Source organism: Petaurus breviceps, unplaced genomic scaffold (assembly GCF_028583685.1).
Source record: "Petaurus breviceps papuanus isolate PSGF00001 unplaced genomic scaffold, PetGlider_PUasm1.0 126, whole genome shotgun sequence".
Lineage (NCBI taxonomy): Eukaryota > Metazoa > Chordata > Mammalia > Diprotodontia > Petauridae > Petaurus > Petaurus breviceps.
This window is the reverse complement of record NW_027185655.1, coordinates 13,104,518-13,116,839: the sequence shown is the minus strand read 5'-3', so window position 1 is coordinate 13,116,839 and position 12,322 is coordinate 13,104,518. Positions and strand designations below refer to the sequence as shown.

The window sequence follows — 12,322 nt, the reverse complement described above, 5'->3', positions numbered from 1 at the left end:
TGTAGAGCAGGGGATCTCCTTCACTACAGTAGCAATCTCAATAGGGCTTATTTTCGGGGGAGGGCTTATTTTAGAGGAATCTTACACAGTAAGGGGAGGGCTTATTTTCGGGATAGGTCTTATTATCGGGGAAACACGGTAGTAGATGCTTAATTGTCAATGACAACTTTTGGCTCTGAACTAAGTTTTAACTTGCTCAATTATCTTATATTTAACTTTATATATTAACTTTATGTTGATTTGCCCTTTTTCTATAAATCCAAAAGATACAACAGAAGAAAGCAGAACAGAAAGAAACCTAATACTTTAAGAAGAAAAATTATTCCAGGAATAAATGAGAGTTCACAAGCACAACTCGTGAGTGGATTCTGTCATTGTTGTCATGAATTTAATAAATACCAAAAAAAAAAGAAAAAAAAAAAGAAGGCAGGGAGCATAGGCCCACACAGAAAACAGAGCAAAAGGAGATTGTATATGAAACTAAAGATTTCTTTTCTATAATATTTGCTTTTTAAAAAATACCTAATAATAAATTAAATGTTAGAGCCTGTTAACCTGTTTGTGTCTCCTTGACTTTCTTCAATTTTCTGTTGCACTTTTAACAATGTTTCAGTGCTCTTCCTTTTTCTTCTTTTTCTGGTATCATCATCACTAATCATCCCCTCCCCCCATGACTTTCATCTCTGATTTAAAAAATATTTAACAAAAGCAAAACGAATTCTTGTAATAAATAAAGTTAAACAAATGCTCGCTAAGGCCACGTCCCAAAAAAAGCACGTCTCTCTCCTCACTGTGAATTCATAAAAAACGTGCTGCTCAACTCCAAGGGCAGAATGAGAAGGCACATATCTGTGATGAGGTCTCTGTTTCTCGTTTGTTTTTCCAAGTTCATGAAGGAATAGGAGAACATATCTCATCACGAAGAACATCCCGGAGACAAGGCTGATAGCTGTTTGATCAGATCCTTAAAGATGTTTTTCTTTAAAATGTTCTTGTCCCTGCATTTATTGCTCTCTGGGGTCTCCTCACCTTAACCCTGTATCCATTTCTGTTTCCCAGGATTCCCTGATACTGTGGTTTTCATGGTTTCTTAACATAACGATATTCTATTAGCTTTATACTCTACTATTTATATGGCCATTTCCTGCTTAAACCACACCTTTCAGGTTTTAGTTCTTTGATTTGTTTTTTTGTTTGTTTGTATTCTTTTTAATCCCCCATTAGGTTAAAGAAATTTCTTTTGCATGGCATGCACATATGCCCTCCCTGGGATTATCCTCCCTCTTAACCACACCCCCCAAACTCTGTATGTGTGTCTATGTGAGAATGTACAGCTAGTTACCCCTTCCACATGACTTTCCCCCTCATGGTTTTGTTTTATCATGGGTCGGCATAAGAAAATCAAGTGGGAATTTGAGGGGGGTTTTGCAAAAGTCATAGATGACACGAACAAAGTTTAGAGACTCAGAAATGCATAAAATATATGTGCAGTATTATATAATATCAACATATTTTATCTTTTAGTACCATAATAATTCAGACTTCTTCTCTCATATAAATGGAAGACCAAAAAATTTTAGGTAGTTTTTCCACATCATGGGGGTACTGCTTACCACCCCCCACCACAATGTGGAAGGGATAAGTGTAAACAACTCTACCTTTACAATTCAAATAAGAGTGAGGGTCATCTAACGCCTGCTCTCCTAAACTCTCTATCCATGTTTGTAGAGTTTTTTTATGGCACACCCCAATTATAAAAAAGAGCAAATTCTTTCTTTTCTTTTTTTTTTTTAACAGTTATGTATTCCTTTTATTACTCTTTTCTTTCCCTTCTTAAAACACACAAAGCAGAACCAATTCATTTCCTGGATCTCTATTTTTTTTTTTTTAACAAGCTCCCTCCCTTCATAAATACTTAGGAAGACATAAAGGTTCTGACTTTTTTCCTCCCCTTATTATAATGTTAGCCCTTTAACAGTATGCAGCCCCTTCTAATAGCATACGCACACACGCGCACACACACACATTTCTCCAGAGTTTTGGGTTTTCATTTTCAAAGTTTCTACTCGGCTCTGGTCTTGTGACTGGGAAAACTTAAAAGTTCTTTTCTCTGTTCCATTAAAGATCCTTCTTTTCCTTTTAAGTTTGGCAGTATCAGTTTTTCTTGCCTCTACACCCATACCCTTTGCCTTTTTGGAGTAACTTTGTTTCAAGACCTCCTTCATTGCTGAAGCCATCAGATGTGCCTTCCTCACAGGTTTCTTAGTACTTGAATTTTTACATCCTAGCTGCTTTCAGAGGAAGCTCTGAATTTTAGCTATGACATTCCCAGGTTTTCCATTGGGGGTTTTCTTTCAAGAAATGAGCACTGAACTCTTTATATTTTCACTTTTCCCTTTGCTTCTAACAGATCTGGGCAGGTTTCATTTATGATTTCTTAAAGACTTTTTAAAAATCATGGTTTTTACTGAATCCAATGATTTTAAAAATATCTCTCTTTGATCTATTTTATAGGTCAGTTATTTTTGAAAACAGATACTTTGCATGTTTTAAAATCTTTTTATTTTGTCCTAATATTTTTTTTTTTTGGCTGCCTCATGAAGATACTGATTTCGGTTTGGTCAATTCTATTTTTCAGGGATTTCATTACTTAGCTAAGGTTTACCACTTTCTGTTCTAAGCTGTTTATTCTCCTTTTAATAGTTCCTCTAGAATTTTATCTCATTCATGACATCTTGCTTCATATCTTAGAAGTATTCATACAGTCCTACTGAAAAATATCTTTTCCTTTGAGTCTCTATTTACAGTTCTTAGGAGTTCCTTCTAGTTTAGATTTTGGGGTTTCTCTGGATCTATTATGATTCGTTAGAGTAAGCTGATGTCTTCTTTCATTTACTTACCTCGCCAGCCTTAATTCCTGAATTAGGGAATGTGTCAGGATGAGGTTCTTCCCCGATGTACTTTTGAGGCAGTAATAAGCATTATTTGGTTCCAATCTGGATCACTTGGGCTCTTCAAAGAACCTCTCAGGACTCCTGAGGTTCAGAACCCTGGATCTTAAAGGGCCACTACAGCATTACAGCACAAACACAGAGTGCTAAGGATTTCATTGGTGCTGGGCATGGTACGTCTGATACTGAGCACCTCTGTGACTACATTGGCCATGGTTGTGTCTTGTCATGTCCAAGTTCTACATGGGAGTTTCCAACAACTCTGAGCCTATTTTGTGAGGGTCTTTCTCTATTTCTGGCTCTTGATAAAAAAGCTCTGCTGGCTGCCAGTGTCTGTGTCCAGTCTCTCATTTCTTTCCATCTTGTTTGCTTGAGCTGGTGCTGGCTTCTCAGCTGAGCACTCTTCTGATTGCCCTTGGGTCTCAGAATGATTTGTTAGGCCCTTCTGGTGTTGAAGAAATCACTATAACATCTCATTAGGTTTCCCGATTATTGTTCAGCCTGGTGCTATTTTTCAGTCTTTGTTGGAAAAGGTGAGTCAAGAGTAAGGCTTGCTTGCCTCTGTTGAGGCACACAGTCTTCCACGTTAGTCTGCTCTTGGATTGTTTCTGAAAATTCTAAGTAATTAGAACTAAAGAAGGGCAACTGATCTTCATGGGAAAAACCAATGGCATATATGTGTGCTTGAGCTTGCACATGCGCTCTACAGGAAGTAACCATCTATGTCCAGGTAAGAAAAACAACATCTGAAAAACTGAAATTAGCATAGCTGTTGACAAAAAACAATGAAAACACGTTGTCTATTGGCCTGGGTGACGTCTGAGATGACTTTCTGCTTCATCTAGGAGTCTGTGGTAGGAATATTTATAGGGATTGGGCCTTGATTAAACTGCTGTAAGAATTCTTCAAGGAGGTAACTCTTTGTCTCAAAGATTACGGTATTCAGTGAATTCCCTAGACTGGCCTAGAGCATTGACAGGTGTGATGACCTGCCAGGTAGACATAACCAATGTGGCTCAGAGGAAGTAGGAGATCCTAGGTCTCCCAGCTCTGAGGCTAGCTCTCAGATGTAAAAAAAAGACAAGTTGGACATGGTGCTATTTGCTTAATAATTCCAACAACCAGGAAGCTGAGGTTTGGGGGAGCTCTTGAGCTTGGGAGTTTTGACCTGCAGTGGACAATGCCCATGAAGCATCCTAAGTGTCATATCATGGGGAAAGTGTGTGGAGGTTGGGGGGGAGAGAGTAGGTTTGAATACAGGGGTACGGGAGAAAGGGGCTGTCTAAGGAGCTTAGGTTGGAAACTGAGCAGCTCAAGGCTGCCATGCAAATATGAGTAGAGCCTGCACTCCCAGCTAGGGTAAGCTAGGCAAGTCCAGTCTTTAAAACAACAACAAAAACCAATAATAAAAAGGCAATATGTTCTCAGACAATAATCCCTCTTAATCACCGGATAATATTTGCATGTTGTCTCCCTGATTAGACTGTAAGTTATCTGAGGGCAGGGATTGTCTTTTGCCCCTTTTTGTGTCTTCATTGCTTAGCAGCGCTGTGCCTGGCACATAATAAGTGCTAATAAAGGTTTATTAAAATTGAATCAAAGATAACAAAATGTTAGAAGATAAATAAGAGACAACAAGAAAAAGAAGTAAAAATAACTACTCTTTACAGAATATTCACCACTGAATGTTTTCCAAAATACAATAAATACTTTTAAAAAGTTAACCTGGCTTATTTGAAAGCTAACATCCTACAAAGGGGAGCTAGCCACCACTATGAATAGCACTGTAACCATCAGATCCAGGAAGTTCATGACAAACAGACAACAGAAATAGATGCCCTTCATCCTGGAAAGGCCACAGTGCCTAAGACTGAAATGTGAGAAAAACTGGTCAAGAAGTAAAAAGCAAATCGAAATGTCATTTTAGCCTTCTCATTCAGAACCCACTTTGGTGGTGGCAAAACAGGCTTCGTTATGATTTCTAATACCATTGGCTATGCAAAGAAATATGAACCAAAGAACACACCTTCAACTTATGGACTGTAGGAGAAGAAAAAAGATATCAAGAAAGCAGTGAAAGGATGAAGGATAAAGAACATAAATGCAAATGCTAATGGTGGTCAAAAAGTGAAATGGAAATTGGATAATGGAAGGATTAAAGGATACTGCAGTGATTTTATCCATAAAAATAGCATGAATTTTTCATTAGAGCATCAATAAATACATAAAATCTTTTTTTTAAATGACATAACAAATATTTGAGAAATGAAATAATGGCTTGTCTGTTAAATTTTAAATGTAAGCCAAAAATAAAAAAGAAGAGTCATATTTCATATGGAACAATCACACACTGTACTCTTTAGTAGCAGTATTTTGATAAGAGTAAATTTTTTATTATTGCAATAATTCTAAACATGAAAATTATCAAGTTTTGATGATAGAGCACAGTACCATTAGTTAACCAATAATCACTCTTTAAGATTCAAGAGAACAAAATCATCAGAGCTAAAGATCCCAAAGCATCCTGATAACAGTTTCCTAATTACCTGCATTTGTGTTTGATCCCTGGAGTAGAATTGTTAAGGTCTCCATAACCAGCAAAGCCAGTTGCTTCTGATCTTCCACAGAGCTATTGTTTTTGGAATCCCCTTAAAAAAAAAGTATTGATCATTTAGTTTGGATAAATGGCAAGCTGACTTTCACCTCACTCTCCCTAAATTTTGGTTTGGGCATTTCTATTTACAGTGTAATTACTGACTACTTTTAAATATAATCATCATTAATGTTAATATATCATTAATAAAAACCTCTCTAAAAAAACTTAAGAACTAAATATTCAAAATTGACTCAAAGTAGGCTCAGAGTCAAAATTCTACACAAGTAAACCTAAATGTGGATAGAGAAGCATGATAGTGGTGTTTCCTGAAACATGTTAAATACTGCTTCCTGAAAAAATAAAAATATGAAAAGCTGAATAAATTATCATGCCCAAAAAGGTGAAAGAGAAATTAGTGCAAATTTTGATAGGTTACTCCAATCATATCCAACTATAAACAGATTCAGGTTTATATACCAAAACCTAATAATAATAATAATAATAATAAGTAAAAGACATCAATCTTAAATATAGAAGAACTGTATTTTTTTTTATCCTTACATTTATACAATCTCATACTTCCTAAGCCATTTTTATACAGTTTCATAAGGGAGCAAATAGGAAAGCAAGTAGCTCCTTGGAAATTTCCCTCAAGACTATTATAATTTAGTAATGCTATTAAGTCATTCAAGTCGAAGGAAGGGAACCTCTGTCCCCAACTCACACAACCTGCTTCTTGGACCTGTACTTGTCAATCAAGAAATGAGAACATAGAAAATATTCTACTTTACCTTGCTCATTCAGAGTTTGAGGATCTTTCAAGAAGGCAGCATATTTATGCAAGAGATTTACCATCACCTCCAGAAGGCCCACCTCCCTGAACACATCTTTAAATATGTAGTCATGTCGTGTGAATTTAAGGAGAGTTTTTGTGGCAATGATGCTACATTGGTAAGAAGAGCTGGATTTTAAGAGAATGCTGACACTGATAAGCTCTTTACAAGGGATATAATTTAAACTGAAAACGACAAACTCTAGCATCTCAAAGTACTTGGTCTGCACTTCTGGAAGCTTAGAAATCTTCTCTGCAAACTGGGACAACGTGTGTTGCGACTCCAAAATAAAATAGTTTGCATTGTCAGCTATGTAGATATTTGTGATGGCATCGAGGATGATTTGGGGGAGATAGCTTGTTTTTGCTTTTAAAAATGCATTCTGGAGGACAGCAAATGCTTGGATATTTCTCACACTGTGACCTGTGAAAAACAATAAATAATATTGATTTCTTCTATCAAAATAATTTTGACATTTCAAACAATGACAAAAGTCAGTTTTAATTCCTGGCACATTGCCCTATAAATAGTAGGCACTTAGAATTTTTTTTAATCAAGGATTATTTATGTTAACAATAAACACTTCTTCTGAAAATTGTATTCTACCAAGTCACATGATCAATAAGATGGAAGACTAGATATTTTCTCTGATCCTAACAATTACCCCACTTCTATAAAATGCAAATCATGTACAAGAGTTGAAGCAATTTCATCTGTCTCCCCAGTTTCAGACAGTAAGAACTCAAACCAGGTAGAAACCTAATGAATTAACACAACAATCTCTAACCTCTAACATACTCACTCAGTATACCCCTCTCCACAGCCTATAGCAGCAAGTCTACAAGCCAACCCATGGGCTTGCAAAAGAACTCAATTCTACACACAGACATCTCTCTTCCCAGTGCTGAGGAGGCCCTCAAACCAGAAGTTTGCTGAGGCCACTAAAGCATCACAAACTGCCCAGTTCAGCAGCACTTGAAGCCACAAAAGAGTTCTGCTTGAGAATGGAGGAAAAGAGGGAAAGGAGAAAAGATGTGTATGGGGGAGGGGAGAAAAGGGAAATGGTCTGTTTGGCACTCTACCAAGCCTGAGCAAAGAGTCTGTCATTGATCTGGGGCCAGTTCTGTCCCTGCAGCAGTCACTCGGGCAGAGACCAACGACCTCACAAATCTCATAAATGTGAAAATGGCTCTTTTCCACTAAATTACACATTTTGTCTAGCTCAGACACTTTCCAGTCTTATATTATTTTTGGTACAATACTCCACCCAAACTTAGTATAAGTTTCTTTCCTAAGAGTACAGGGGGAAAAAAATCCTAACCTGGGCCTATATAATATTTTTTAGCATAAAAAAAAATTTGTGCGCGACATGACCATTGTACAGCATTGTTTTTTGACTTAATCATACCTCATAATTTTTGTAAGTGACAAACCTCTTCACAGGGCAGTTTCAAAATTTTTAACTAACCTTTACTCCTCAGAGGGTGATTTAAAGATCATTTTCCAAGTTGCATCCTCTACCATCACAGCTGAGTGAATCAGCTAGGCTGGGTTTCATAACTAACAAAATATTGACTAAGCACTTTCTCCTGGTCTTAACCTATTAAATATCACTTTATATTTCTCCAACTCTTCTTCAGCTTTTAAAAAAGATTTTATAATTATCTTATTTTTGCAATGAAGATTTATTCCTAATATTCAAAGGCCATGGTATGTTTCAATACCCATAATTTCATAATACTTATTGAACATAGCCTACATTTTAAGTAGTTATTACATGAGTCATATTTAGTAAAATAATAAATAAGATGCCATAATGAAGCCATAATTCTATACAATTAATATGCATCAAATAAAATAGGCAAATTAATGTCATTCCCTATTACTCTGTGAATTACAATAAGTTGATAACGAAAGAAAATATCAAGGGAAAAAAAGAAAAAAGCACATGCAAAAATTCCAAAAACTACCCTAATGTACAGGGATTTAGGGGGAACAAGGCTTCACGTGTACCCTAGGCAGGGTGGGGAGTTAGGCTATATTGTACTAGATGACAACCACAGGACTCCTTATATTTTTCTAACTGCTACTGGCTCATTTCCTTATTAATCTTCTAGGCAGGTTCTAGGGAAATAAAGAAGTTTGTTATTATATTTCCTCAAAGTTACAGAAATATACAATCTTTCTCATTCAATTAACCAATTAATTCTGTGTCTTTATCCCACTTCATAAACTCGAGAAACCTCTTTTCTCCTAAGTTTTTTGCTTTTCTCACTCTCTCCCTCCTCTCACCTATTCTTGCATTTCTCTCATACTCTCCTTTGGTCTATATCTCTCATAGGATGACAGTTAAATAAACAAAGTAAAATTATCTCTTTTCAATCTTTTTTCTTCAAGAAATGGTCATTTATTCATTCTCTTTTAATGTCACTCCTTCTACCATCACAATTAACTGACGATTTTCCAAGACACTTTCCCTTTTAATAGCTGCTGTTATAATATCTATATTCAATAACAGGGGCGATGGAAGCTGCTATTACCTTTAAATAAAAAAAAGGAAATCATGGGGCAGGTAGGTGGTACAGTGAGTAGGAGTGCCAGCCCCGGTCCGAGGACCAAGGATTGGTTCCGGCCTCAAATACTTAACACCCACACAAAAAAAACTGGCTGTGATACCTTGGGCAAGTTATTTAACCCCAATTGCTTTAAAAAAAAAAAAAAGGGAATCATTCCAAATAGAGGTTTTTCTTTGCATCAGTTTTAACTACAAACTGGTAAATACAAAAGTAACTTAATAATTAAAGACTTAGACATCAATAGCTTCGAGAGATGCCTCGTTCATACCTGGAATTCACTCCTCATCTCAACTAAAATTGCCTCCTGATTTAATGACTTCTTAATTGCCAGTGGATTCTTCTCAGTTCTCATTCATCTTGACCTTACATTTGACACTGTTAACTACTGCCTCCACCTGGATATGCTCTCCTCATTGTGACATAGTAATATTATCTCCCGTTTTTGCCCTACCATTTTGATCACTTTAATCCCAGTTGTTGGACCATCCTTAACTCTTACCTCAAACTCAGTACTGGGTCCTACCTTTTCTCCACATTCTACTTCAATAATCTCATGGGTTCTCATGGCTCAATATTTAGCTTTATGCACCCCTCACATCTACATATCTGTAATAGTAATGGAATCTGAAGATCTCCTTATATTGGCAAACTAACAGGTACTTAGCACTTAGTTCCAAGCTCACAATTGTGTCAAGTATTAAGACCCAGAACTTGTGAATCCCACAGTGGGATGGACTTCCTGATGTAACAGGAAGGGGCTGGAACAGGGAGGAGCTAATACCATACATAAGGAAAAGCACAAGCTGAAGAAGAGTCAGAACTTCTTGGAGGAAGCAGCAAGGAGGCTGAGGAGGAGAGGCCCAGGCTGGAGAAAGTGATTTTGACATTGAGAACAGAGCTTATGGTGGCAGAGTTTCTTCTGAGAGCCAGCTGCAGCTTCTGCTGAGACCTTTCTTCTGGGTACTTCTGAGAACCAGGATGAGGAGCTGCCAACTTCTTCTGGGAGCTGCCAAAGAATTCCTCGGGCAAGCTGGATCTGCCCAAGACTGAGGAAGCCTGACTGTGGTGCCGGTACTTTGTCTGTCTGTTTTGGGTCTCATGTTCATGAATGTTATTGTGGCTTGGTTAAGCCTTGTCTTCCCAGGAACAGAAACTGTGAAGGACTTGAGGTTGACTAGACATTGTGAGCTTCAATATGGAACAGGAACTGTACAGCGAGCTGGACAAGGAACTGGGAGCTGTCTGCCTTTGAACTCAGGTGGCAGTTGGTTAGATTCAGGCAGGAGCTGGGACCATGGAAGAGGAACCATGGAAGTTGAAAGCCTGTCTCGAGTCAAGATGAAAAGACCTCTCCTTAGGTATCTAATGCTGATAGATGAGATTGTAACTTACTTGTGACCTACAGGTGGATGGCCTTTGTACTTTCCACTACCCCTTAAAGAGGATACTTAGTAGTGAATGATGATATTGTAACTTAATTGCACTCCCTGGGTGGAGGACTTTGACCTTTATACTTTGTGTCAATTAAGGAGGCTTGCCTCCTTAAGCATGATTGAAGTAAGGATTTACTAAATGAAGGACTTACTAAATGAATGTTATCTTTTGCTTAAAACTGTGTGACCACTTTGGTGAAAACTATGTGGACATTTTAGTGATAAGTTGTGAAATTAAAACATTCTGAATCCTGTACTTTGTTTTCTGTGAATGTTTTGTCTTGGTTTGTTATTGAATAAATAGAGAGTGTACTATACTGTGTAATCAGAACCTTGAAAACTGTTCACAGCAGCAGTCTTCTGGAAAGCTGCTTATGCTTTTAGTTTTACAATATCCAGGTCTAGGCTTCCTCCAGACCTTAAATTCCACAACATCAGCTGCCTATTAGACCTTATCACCTATATGTCCTGTAAGCATCTTGAAAGCAACATGCTGAAAACCAGAACTCATGTTTTTCCCCAATGCCTCACCTCTTTCTAAATAGTCTAATTCTATTAAGAGCACCATCATATTTCCAATCAATCAGTTTCATAGCCATTGCCATTTTTTCCACTCTTCACCCCCCCCCATCCCTCATATGTGATCAGTTGACACAGTTGATAAGTATTATAGATATTAAATCCTTATTATTACTTGGATCTATCCCCTTCCCACCACTCAACCAAAAGCCTAGTTTAGGTTCTTTTCATGTCTTACAAGACTAGAATAATAGCCTACAAATTTGAAGACCAACTGGTTTCCCTAACTCCAGGCTCCCTCCTCTCTAATCCATCCTCTACACATTGCCTAAAGTGATGGTCGTAGAGTTTAGGTCTATGGTCTAGGACCTAGACCATCATGTGATCCTGTTGCTAAAGAAACTCCAGTGGATGGCTCCCTCTTATCTCTCGGATTAAATTAGAACTCATCCACCTGTTAGTTGAAACCCTTCCCAATATACCTCTCATCTAACATTGCTGCTTTTTATATATTATTCCCCACTTCCCACAGGCAAATAGGCTTAGTAGATCCCTTTCAAAATGGCATTTTCTCCCCTGTCTCTGGGGCTTTGGTGAAGCAATTGCAATTCCTAATATGCATTCTCACTTCAATTGAGCCTCTTACAATCCCTAACACCCCTCAATGCTCATCTCAAGTACCCCTTCCAAGAAGAAATCTATAATGACAGGAGAGGAAATTTATGCTCCCCCCTCCCCAATTCCTTCACAGTTTGCATATATTTTGAATCTGCTTATTTGGGTACAAGTTTTCTATGCCCAATAGAATATCAGCTTCTTAAACACAGGGATGCTTCCACTTCTATCTTTGTATCTCTAGCACTGAGTTCAGAGCCTAGCATATAACATGCAGTAAAGTGTTTGTTGTGTGAAAAGAAGGACGCTTTCCAAACAAAATATAAATATTTCTTTTCTATAAGTACAGAAACAGTAATAAAAGGAATATAGATGTGTCAAGGGACATGTAAAGCTAGAGCTTCCACCAGCCAACTCTGCAGTCAACAAGAATTTATTAAGTACTTATATATCCAAAGTACTGTGCTAATCACTGGAGATACTAAGAAAAAGTTCTTACTATATTCTTACTAGGAAGTGTCATGTCATTCAAATACAGGAGCTAACATGCAAATAACTATGCAGATATAAGATATATATTGTGTAAATGGCAGGTAATCTCTAATTGAAGGGTTGGGGCAAGGGAAGAAGGCAACCTGCAGAAAGCAGGATTTGGGCCAAGTGTTCAAAGAAGTCAGGAAATTCAGCAGGCAGAAGTGAAGGGGGAATGTGTTTTAGGCATAAGAATAATGGAGCACTTTATATCTGATCTTTGATTTAATATGGAAACGCTATAGTTTACTGAGTTAAAGGGATGGGG

The 12,322-nt window shown here is 37.4% G+C and overlaps 1 protein-coding gene across 6 annotated transcripts in view; it reads right to left on the bottom strand.

Annotated features, from left to right (window-relative positions):
• Positions 1-12,322, bottom strand: part of WDFY3 (WD repeat and FYVE domain containing 3) — a 325,015-nt gene that overhangs the window by 181,888 nt on the left and 130,805 nt on the right. For all 6 annotated transcript variants that reach the window (XM_069093019.1, XM_069093035.1, XM_069093044.1 and 3 more), the window contains exons 9-10: positions 6,339-6,803; positions 5,498-5,599 (exon numbers count right to left, since the gene is read on the bottom strand). In XM_069093019.1, coding sequence (XP_068949120.1) covers positions 5,498-5,599; positions 6,339-6,803 — 567 coding nt within the window. The remainder of the gene's footprint in view (positions 1-5,497; positions 5,600-6,338; positions 6,804-12,322) is intronic.